The sequence below is a fragment of the Enhydra lutris genome, unplaced genomic scaffold (genome assembly GCF_002288905.1).
Source record: "Enhydra lutris kenyoni isolate GAN:26980312 unplaced genomic scaffold, ASM228890v2 scaffoldscaffold86, whole genome shotgun sequence".
Lineage (NCBI taxonomy): Eukaryota > Metazoa > Chordata > Mammalia > Carnivora > Mustelidae > Enhydra > Enhydra lutris.
The window spans coordinates 3,542,719-3,552,769 of NW_019154170.1; the positions used below are offsets into that span (position 1 = coordinate 3,542,719).

The 10,051-nt window shown below is 60.2% G+C and overlaps 1 protein-coding gene across 1 annotated transcript; it reads left to right on the forward strand.

Moving 5' to 3' along the window:
* The first annotated feature begins 232 nt into the window (after window positions 1–232).
* On the forward strand, window positions 233–9,036 carry LOC111161681 (eukaryotic translation elongation factor 2). Its single transcript, XM_022525487.1, has 15 exons — window positions 233–315; window positions 1,240–1,454; window positions 2,284–2,465; window positions 2,538–2,749; window positions 3,191–3,369; window positions 3,545–3,650; window positions 4,129–4,242; window positions 4,443–4,581; window positions 4,748–4,943; window positions 5,571–5,829; window positions 6,279–6,386; window positions 6,795–7,148; window positions 7,441–7,623; window positions 7,705–7,837; window positions 8,621–9,036. The coding sequence occupies exons 1-15, from the start codon at window positions 313–315 to the stop codon at window positions 8,812–8,814; spliced, it is 2,577 nt and encodes an 858-aa protein (XP_022381195.1). The 5' UTR covers window positions 233–312; the 3' UTR covers window positions 8,815–9,036.
* The last annotated feature ends 1,015 nt before the right edge of the window (window positions 9,037–10,051 follow it).

Sequence of the window (10,051 nt, forward strand, 5' to 3'; positions counted from 1 at the left end):
TTTCGCCCACCGCTCCTCAGTACTGCATTCCGAAGGCCTGCCCCCAGCTCTGGTTCGACCACCGCCCCCGGGAAATCCCACGGCCGCACCGTCGCGGGAAGGGTTAACCGGAGGAGCCCTTCTTTGCGCCTGCGCGGGGCGTTCCTTGTCGCCCCGCCCCCGCAGCGCGGTCAGATGACCCGCCCAACCGGCTTCTGCCTATAAAAGGTCAGGTGTTGACGTCAACGTTCTCTTCCGCCGTCGTCGCTGCCATCCTCGGCGCGACTCGCCTCGCTCGGATCTGCCTGGGAGAATCCACCGCCATCCGCCACCATGGTGAGCAGCGGCGTCCGCCTGGAGGCCTGGGAGGGCGGTGGGGGTCCCCGCGGGGCCGGCGCTCGCGGGTCTGGAGCGCTGGGGCCGCCCGGACATGGAAGAGACATGGCGGCGCCGGCGGGCCCGGGGGGGTGGGGAGGAAGCGGCCGCCGCCATGTCTGCGCGTCGTGCCGTTCGCCGAGCCCCTTCCCGGCTTCCGGGGACGCCGGCGCCTCGCGGGACCCCGGGCCGGAGCTGGGGCCGGAGCTGGAGCCGTGGCGGGGCGGGGGGAGGTTGTGCTGATGTGGCAGACGTCGTCATGGCGGGTGCTGTGCGGGGAGCGGGGCGAGGGCGAGCCGCCTTATGTAACCCGCGGGTCGCGAGCAGGGCTCGGCTTTCTGCCGGGGCCGCCGGGGGCTGGGAGGTGGCAGGACGGGAGCGGAGACGGGCTTCCCGCGCCGGCGCTGGGTCGTCGTGGCCGCTTGCTGCCCTCCCTGCGCGTCCCCTACTCGCGGCTGACAGCGGGGCCGCGGGCCGGGGCGGGCGACCGCGGGGACCGCGCCAGCTCCCCGCCTGCCCGCGGCGCCGTCCGGCCCCCAGCTGGAGGGGCGACCTTGGATTGCACGGAGGGCCTTTGGGGGGCTGGAGAGCGGCCGCGGGGATGGGGTTTTCGGGGCGTCCTCCCTCTCGCGCTGGCCACTGGGTTGCCGCAGCTCTCGGCGTGCGCTGTCCCGCTGGGGACCTGGTGTCCGTGCGGTTGGCTCGGCCGCGGCCTCCCGGAGTCGGGCGAGTGACATCTTCACGGGGGTGTCAGCCAGCAGCCGGGCCGTGCAGACGCCGGCGCGGTGTCCCAGGGCCGCGCCCCTGCTCCAGCCTCAGCAGCCCCCACCGGGGGAGCCCCAGTCCCTCGGCCTGGGCTGGCCTGAGCTCCCCTCCCCTGCCCAGGTGAACTTCACCGTAGACCAGATCCGGGCCATCATGGACAAGAAGGCCAACATCCGCAACATGTCCGTCATCGCCCACGTGGACCACGGCAAGTCCACGCTGACGGACTCGCTGGTGTGCAAGGCCGGCATCATCGCCTCTGCCCGCGCCGGGGAGACCCGCTTCACGGACACGCGGAAGGATGAGCAGGAGCGCTGCATCACCATCAAATCCACGTGAGCCTGCCGCTGTCCCGGGCGGGCGGGGCCGGGCGGTCCGAGCTGTGGGGAGCCCGTAGCAGGCAGTCCTGCCGCGGTTGTGGGGAGCCGGAGAGATGACCTGAGCGCTGTGGCGGCTGGGAGGGAGGAGGCGGATCAGTCCCGCGAGGGAAAGTGCCGCCATCGAGCCCAGGGAGGCTCAGTGTTGGGGCCTGGGGCGCTTTGGAGAGGAAGGGGCTTAGCCCGTGGCCTCCCCGTTTCCGGTCTGTGGGGCTCTTGGCAGCGTGAGGAGAAGTCTGGGCTAGTGCCACTGGCATCGAGCCACTTCGCGTCGTCCTACCGTGTGTGTCCCCCCTCAGTGACCCTCTTTGGTCTTAGGTGTCGGCAGAGGGAGCACCTGGAGCAGGGACTGAGTGGCTGTTGCTCTTAGTTTGCAGTTGGGGAGGTTTTCTGGGTGGTTCCAAGGCTGGCTTCAGCGGGGGGCGGGGGAAGAGTGGCAGGTGGTCCACGGTTTTCAGGTCTCGTTTTGTCACCTGGTCAGTATTTGGGGTCAGGTGTGTTGGGCCTGAGAGGAACCAGGACGGGTGGGCTGGACAGGTGGGCGTTTGCTGCTGGTTCTCATGGTAGGGAGGTGGGCCTCCTGGCTGAGGGTGGAGCTGCTTCTCTGCTTGGGAGGTCGGGATCCATCTGTAGGGTGGAGCGATTAGCAAGGAGAGGAAGCAGCGCCTCACGGAGAGCTATGAAGAGGGCGTGCGGACTCCTAGGGCAGGTCTGGGTGTGCTCCTGCATTTGGGGAGGACAGCGGAGATGCGGCTTCCATCCACCCAACTTGCCCCAATCTTCTCAGGGCTATCTCCCTCTTCTATGAACTCTCGGAGAACGACTTGAACTTTATCAAGCAGAGCAAGGACGGCTCCGGCTTTCTCATCAACCTCATTGATTCCCCTGGGCATGTGGACTTCTCCTCGGAGGTGACTGCCGCCCTCCGTGTCACCGACGGTGCCTTGGTGGTGGTGGACTGTGTGTCTGGTAAGCATAGGTCCCTGCACGTGTGGTTTGGGATCCCGGCCCCTCCCCACTGATGGAGATGCCCGTGTCCAGGTGTGTGCGTGCAGACGGAGACGGTGCTGCGGCAGGCCATTGCCGAGCGCATCAAGCCTGTGCTGATGATGAACAAGATGGACCGGGCGCTGCTGGAGCTGCAGCTGGAGCCTGAAGAGCTCTACCAGACCTTCCAGCGCATCGTGGAGAACGTCAACGTCATCATCTCCACCTACGGGGAGGGCGAGAGCGGACCCATGGGCAACATCATGGTAGGTCATTTGCCTTTTGCGGTGGAGGGTCTCGGCTGGCTTGCTGTTTGCCCCCGGTTCCAGTGCTTTGTTCTGTCTCCCTTGGAGGGGCCTCAGTTTTTGGCCGCACTGGAAGGGCTGGGACCTCTCCTGGCGGGAGGGCGTGAGTCGAGGCTCTCCCGGGGACTCCGGGGGGTTGTGCAGGCAGGTTTACCGCGGAGCTTGGGCCCTTTTTAAGCGGGTCTCACCTGCGCTTTTGAGGGGCTGCGGGCTGGTGGGCGCTCACACACCCTGATGCTAGGGGGTATGGGGCAGAGTTGGGCCTTAAAAATGATGACTAAAATTTCTTCACTTTGACCTGATGGCTGTTGAAGAGATCGGATGTCTGAGGTCCACAGTACCCAGGGGCTTTGTGCTTTCTGTGCAGCTGTTTCCGCCCATAGCGTTTTCTCGCTCTTGCAGATCGACCCTGTACTTGGGACTGTCGGCTTTGGGTCTGGGCTCCACGGCTGGGCCTTCACCTTGAAGCAGTTTGCAGAGATGTATGTGGCCAAATTTGCTGCCAAGGGCGAGGGCCAGCTGGGGCCTGCTGAGCGGGCCAAGAAAGTGGAGGACATGATGAAGAAGCTGTGGGGTGACCGGTGAGCACTGTAGGGGTGGAGGGGTGGGGCGCTCCATGGTACTCCCGTGCCTCAGCAGGGATCCGGGGGCAGTGGTGGCGATGCGGCTGGGGACCACCAGAGGTCTATAGGCGCCTCCTGCCCACCTGGGTCTCCCCACGTCCTGCCGTAGTTGACTTGGATACTTTTCTGCCAGGTATTTCGATCCAGCCAATGGCAAATTCAGCAAGTCAGCCACCAGCCCCGATGGGAAGAAGCTACCACGGACGTTTTGCCAGCTCATCTTAGACCCTATTTTCAAGGTGAGTCAACGAGTTCGTTGTGGATGTGCCTCCCCTGGGCTGTCTGTCCTTGGTCCTGGTGGTCCTGGTGGCCCCCCGGATCTGTCCCCTATCTCCTGTGGCTGGGCAGAGCTGGGTTGAAAAGTGGGTGCTGGGGGAGGGTGAGGTAGGTTCAGACCCCAGGGCTCTACTTTGACGAGCTAGCCACTGAGATTGGTGGGCGGAGGGGAGACTAAAATTGGGAGCTTTGTTAGCAAGTGTTCAGCGTTTGTAAATCGAGCACCTTTGTGGTTTAGGTGTTAGAACAGACTCATGTCGTGAGAGCCTGTCCTGTTTCTCCCAGGGTTGTCTGGCGAGGCCCTTAGAGTTCTGCTGTTACGGATTTTTGGAGCACTGTCCTCGCTTTGCCTGTGGCTTTGTTAGGATTGCCGGAACACAGGCAGCCACAGGTTTCCCATTTTGCTCCTAAACCCACCGTGCTGTTTGTGTAACTCATCAGGTGTTTGACGCGATCATGAATTTCAAGAAAGAGGAGACGGCAAAGCTGATCGAAAAGCTGGACATCAAGCTGGACAGTGAAGACAAAGACAAAGAAGGCAAACCGCTTCTGAAGGTGAGTGTGGGTGGGCCCTTTGGGGGGCGCTGCTGGCCCTGCCCTCGGTGTGTCAGTGGCTGGCTGTCGAGGCTTCACCGGACCCAGCCCCATGGCCAGCTGGGCGGTCAGGAGACCTGCGGTGCTGGCCTGTCCGGCAGGAGCAGGTTGGGATTCTGAAGGCCATGGGCTTTGCCTGAGTTCTGCGTTCCCTGCCGCAGGCTGTGATGCGCCGCTGGCTCCCCGCCGGGGACGCTTTGCTGCAGATGATCACCATCCATCTGCCTTCCCCCGTGACGGCCCAGAAATACCGCTGTGAGCTCTTGTACGAGGGGCCCCCGGACGACGAGGCAGCCATGGGTATGTCAGGTTCATCTGCGCCCTGGCTGCGGAGCGCTGGGTCCTGAAAGCAGCTTGCGGCGGTGGCCGGAAGGCGATGCTCATGCCAAGTCCTGGGGTTGTGGTTCTGAAAGAGTGAGCTGCAAGGGAGTCCCACAGTTCCCTTTGGGGATTTCTTTCTTCTCAGGCATTAAAAGCTGTGATCCCAAAGGTCCCCTCATGATGTACATTTCCAAAATGGTGCCGACTTCTGACAAAGGTCGTTTCTACGCCTTCGGTCGTGTGTTCTCGGGGCTGGTGTCCACTGGCTTGAAGGTCAGGATCATGGGGCCCAACTACACCCCTGGGAAGAAGGAGGACCTGTACCTGAAACCTATCCAGAGGTGAGGTGCTCGGGGCTCCTGAGTGTGCCAGGCAGGTCTGTGTCCCTCACCAGTCCCGAGCTCCCCCCACAGGCAGGGTGGCAGCGTGTAGTGTGGCCCAGAGAGCAGGGAGGAACTCGGGGAGGGGTTTGTCTGGATGACACAGGCCAAGAAGCAGCGGTTGGAGCCCTGGTTTGGGTTTGGACACATGTCCCTAAGCTCGAGGTGCTGGCGGCAGTAGCTTGGTCGTGTCCCTAGAGAGCTGGCAGAGACTCCAGAGGCCCTGTCTGCTGGTACCAGTCCTGAGTCTGGGTGGGGGTGGGGGAAAGACCAACCTTGAGCTCCTTGGGGCCTTGACTTTCATCAGCTCTCAGGTTCCTGGGACACTCCTGTCAGCCTTGAATTGGGTGTGGAGCGCCACAGGGGAGGTGGGAATCTGCAGGTAGCTTTCTGCTTGGGCGTGCAAGAACGGGGACTCCTTGTCACGGGAACCCGGGCTGCAAGGTGAAGCCAGGGCCTGAGGCTCTGGGGGTGGGTTCACACTGCCGTTTCAGGCGGTCAGGACGGCCACAGGCTCCAGAAGCGAGGGAGGCCATGTTTGGCCATTTGGGGATCTCTGGTGTATGGGTGCTTGTCTTGTCCCCTCAGGACAATCCTGATGATGGGCCGTTACGTGGAGCCCATTGAAGATGTGCCTTGTGGGAACATTGTGGGTCTGGTGGGCGTGGACCAGTTCCTGGTGAAGACTGGCACCATCACCACCTTCGAGCACGCGCACAACATGCGGGTGATGAAGTTCAGCGTGAGCCCTGTCGTCCGCGTGGCTGTGGAGGCCAAGAACCCGGCCGACCTTCCCAAGCTCGTGGAGGGTCTGAAGCGGCTGGCCAAGTCCGACCCCATGGTGCAGGTGGGTGGGTGCGGGCCCGGGGAAAGGCTGCCTGTAGGAGCGCTTACCGGGGGGCCTACGGGCAGCTTCTCCGCCAGTTAGGGGGAGTCAGATACTCAGAAAGCCAGGTGTGGTGAGCACGTTTCTTGGCAGAGCAGCTGTGCGACAAGGGGGGTTTCCTGCCCGGGAATCATCAAGTTTTCTTTCATACGTTAGATTCTTGCAGGTTGTCTGTAGAGCGGGTTGCTCTGGGATGTAATGCTGAGAACCAGCACAACCCATACCTGTGAGAGCTCTTGCTGTTTTTCGTGACCTCTGAGTTACCAGAAATCCCTGTTTTTAGGAAGTCTGCATTTCTACCAACAGTAGGGAAGCCTGGAGCCTGCTTTCCACCCATTGCCTAAAATTTCCCAGAATCCCTGAGTGTCCTGGGGTCAGGGCCTGGGGGCTAACTCTTGGGCCCGTTGCAGTGCATCATTGAGGAGTCCGGGGAGCACATCATCGCGGGGGCTGGGGAGCTGCACCTGGAGATCTGTCTGAAGGACCTGGAGGAGGACCACGCGTGCATTCCCATCAAGGTGAGGCCTGGGTCTGGGCTCAGGTGATGGGAGGCCTGCAGTCCCCAGTAGAGAGCCGGGCAAGTAGAGATGGCATAGTCCAGGGTCTTTTGTCCTTCCTTGATGTGTTTCTTCAGATAAAACAGTATTTAGGAACAGTTCACATTGGTTTTCAGAGTTTTTGAGGTTGCATCATGAAGGAGTTGTTGTTTTCCAGGTGATAAAAACTTGCAACGCAAGTTTCGGAAGTTAACATATCGTTTAGGTTTCTGTAGCCACCCTTAGGTCTGTGGGCTGCCCTGCTCTTACCTGCTTTTGCAGGAATTGAGTTCGTCATTTGTACACGATGCTACGCCTGTGCGCTCTGGTCAGGACCCTGTGTTTTCCTGGGAGGTCCCTGCCAGGCCTGACTTTCACACTCCTTTGCAGAAATCTGACCCCGTAGTCTCCTACCGTGAGACCGTCAGTGAGGAGTCGAATGTGCTCTGCCTGTCCAAGTCCCCCAACAAGCACAACCGGCTGTACATGAAGGCACGGCCCTTCCCGGATGGCCTGGCCGAGGACATTGACAAGGGCGAAGTGTCCGCCCGCCAGGAACTCAAGCAGCGGGCCCGCTATCTGGCCGAGAAGTATGAGTGGGATGTGGCTGAAGCCCGTAAGATCTGGTGCTTTGGGCCCGACGGCACCGGCCCCAACGTCCTCACTGACATCACCAAGGGTGTGCAGTACCTCAATGAGATCAAGGACAGCGTGGTAGCTGGCTTCCAGTGGGCCACCAAAGAGGTGAGGAGCTGCGTGGGTGTCCAGCGGAGGATGGGACAGTTGGCTGTGGGTTCTCAGAAGAGCCAGGGAGGCTCGCAGTCTTTGGGGTATCTTGGGGTCACCTGTCCTTGGCAGAGCGAGGCAGTAGACTTGCTTTTTGCGAAGGGGGTCCTAGGGCGGTGGAGGTGGGCAGGACATGGCAGGTCCATCCAGGTGGAGACCTGGAGGCATTGGTGTAACACTGGCATCCCTCCTGGAAGGAGGGGCTACAGTAGTCACAGGACCTTGATGGTGGTCTTGGCTCCTTCTGCAGGGCGCTCTGTGCGAGGAGAACATGCGTGGTGTGCGCTTCGATGTCCATGACGTGACCCTGCATGCGGACGCCATCCACCGCGGGGGTGGCCAGATCATCCCCACTGCCCGCCGCTGCCTCTACGCCAGCGTGCTGACTGCCCAGCCCCGGCTTATGGAACCCATCTACTTGGTGGAGATTCAAGTAGGGAGTTCAGGTTCTTTTAACTTTTATAGCTCCTGTTTTGCCTAATAGCTGCATATAATAGTCGTTTTTGCCTCACAGTGTCCAGAACAAGTAGTTGGTGGCATCTACGGTGTCCTGAACAGGAAGCGGGGTCACGTCTTTGAGGAGTCCCAGGTGGCCGGCACCCCCATGTTTGTTGTGAAGGCCTACCTGCCCGTCAATGAGTCCTTCGGTAAGTGGGGGCTTGGGGCACCCCTCAGACACCTGCTGCTTGTGACTGGTGGGCCCCGGGACAGAGCAGTAGTCTGACAGGCGGTTAAACCTGGTCCAGGATACGTCTGGGCTTTGGCTCTAGCAAGGCCTGGAGCCAGTCTGATGAGAGCCATGGGTGGAATCTGCAAAGTGCTGGCCTGGCCCCACCCAGCCGGGCGGTGGGGGCAGCATGGGGCAGCATGGTTGTGGACGAATTGGTCCGCTCAGCATGCAGATCCCTGAAATGGTGACTCTGCAGGGGAAGAAAACCTTTGGACGTGTAACCTGGTGAAACATTAAGGTCAAGGCCAGCAGAGCAGTTGGTTTGTAGCCCAGGTTTATGCTGTGGGTGAGCAGAGGGACTCCCAAGAGTGGCCAGCACGGCCTTACAGATGAGCAAAGCTTGGGTGAGCTACAGAGTTAGTTTTTTGTTTTGTTTTGTTTTTAAGATTTTATTTATTTATTCGATAGAGATCACACGTAGGCAGAGAGGCAGGCGGCGAAACAGGCTCCCTGCTGAGCAGAGAGCCCAATGTGGGGCTCCATCCCAGGACCCTAAGATCATGACCTGAGCTGAAGGCAGAGGCTTAACCCACTGAGCCACCCAGGCACTCCAGAGTTAGGTTTAATGTGTGACTGGATCTAGGTTGACTAAGATCTCTGCGATCTGTGTGCCTTCGTTGTCCCCACCTCCTCTGGACTTGGCGGTGGTGGTGGGGACACGTCTCCTGAGCTGGCTCATGAGCCCTGTGCCTCCCCACAGGCTTCACTGCTGACCTGAGGTCCAACACTGGCGGCCAGGCCTTCCCCCAGTGCGTTTTTGACCACTGGCAGATCCTGCCCGGGGATCCCTTCGACAACACCAGCCGCCCCAGCCAGGTGGTGGCCGAAACACGCAAGCGCAAAGGCCTGAAGGAAGGCATCCCGGCCCTGGACAACTTCCTGGACAAATTGTAGGCAGCCGTCCCTGCAGCCCACCACCCCGGGTGGGACTCCGCACAGCCCCTGCACCGGCTGACGACCGACCACAGCAACAAGCCCTCGCATTCTCCATGACACCTCGAGACTGTCCAGACGGGGACGCTCCACCTGACAGGTTCTGGGGCCCACTCAGTGCCATCACTCTGCGTGAACGCCTGATGCCGTTCCTCTAGATATTTATTCCAAGATTTCAGAGGCCGCAGAGACGCCCTGGCAGCAGGGACTTACTTGGCCGGTGTGGGTGGGGGAGGCGGGATGGGACATTCAACACTTTTTTCCATTTCAGAAACCTAAATGTCCAAAAAAAAAAAAAAAACCCAACACACAAAAAAACGCATTAAGAGGTTTATTTGGGTAAATGGCCCGTAGTGGATTTTCCCAAAGAAAGGGGGAAGGAACAAGCGGGTAGACCTTTCTCTTTGGACAGAAGCTAGAAGGCAGGAAACTTGGTGCGGTGTCACCGTGAGCACCTCCAGCTGTATTTGTGCCATTGGAATAATAAATTTGATACAGTGGTGACTGTGTGTGTCCATGTGACTTCGTCCTTGGTCAGGTCAGGCTGCAGCGGGCCACCCTGGGCCAGTGTCCCCACCGTTGGTGATACTGAAATACAAAAGGTTCAACTCAATCTTGAAGTATCCTTGGATGCCAGGCCCAGGTACGGAGGCGCATCCGCTGTCTGCCCTTCCGGCCCAGGGGGCTACCCGGTGTGACGGGGCCTCTTACCCGGACTCTGCGGAGTGGTGACCGCTGGGCCGTGGGGCTGCTCAGTGCTCGAAGCGAGCTCTCCGCAGCCAGGGACCGCGTGTGTAAGCTTGCGTGTGAGTGCGCTTCTGGTCTGGTGGTGCTGGGGCCGCCGCGCGAGTGCTGCTGGCCGGACAGTTCTGCCCGGTCTGCTCCTGTGGACTTAACTGCCCAGCGAGGGAAAACCGCAGAAGAAAGCCACCTGCCAGGCAAGTTGTCTTCGCCAGCCAGATGGGTTATTCAGAAAAGTTAAAAGTGGCACATATACCTAGTAGATTTTTATTTTAATCTTAAACGTTTAACCCTAGACCTCACGTAGGACAAAACCTCTGTACTCAGTCCGTCTTCCTCTTACTTGGATAAATGACCACCAGAACGCGTGGCTTCAACAGTGACGTGCTGCGGTGGCAGCGGTTTGGGAAATTTGTGGGGGACATCGGGTGTTCACCAGCTTAAGGAACCCCGTTCG

Bases quoted from the DNA above. Each gene is read 5' to 3' on its own strand.
- LOC111161681 (XM_022525487.1), top strand. The intron at 4,243-4,442 runs GTGAGTGTGGGT...TCCCTGCCGCAG, and splicing joins AAGGCAAACCGCTTCTGAAG to GCTGTGATGCGCCGCTGGCT. The intron at 7,624-7,704 runs GTAGGGAGTTCA...TTTGCCTCACAG, and splicing joins TCTACTTGGTGGAGATTCAA to TGTCCAGAACAAGTAGTTGG.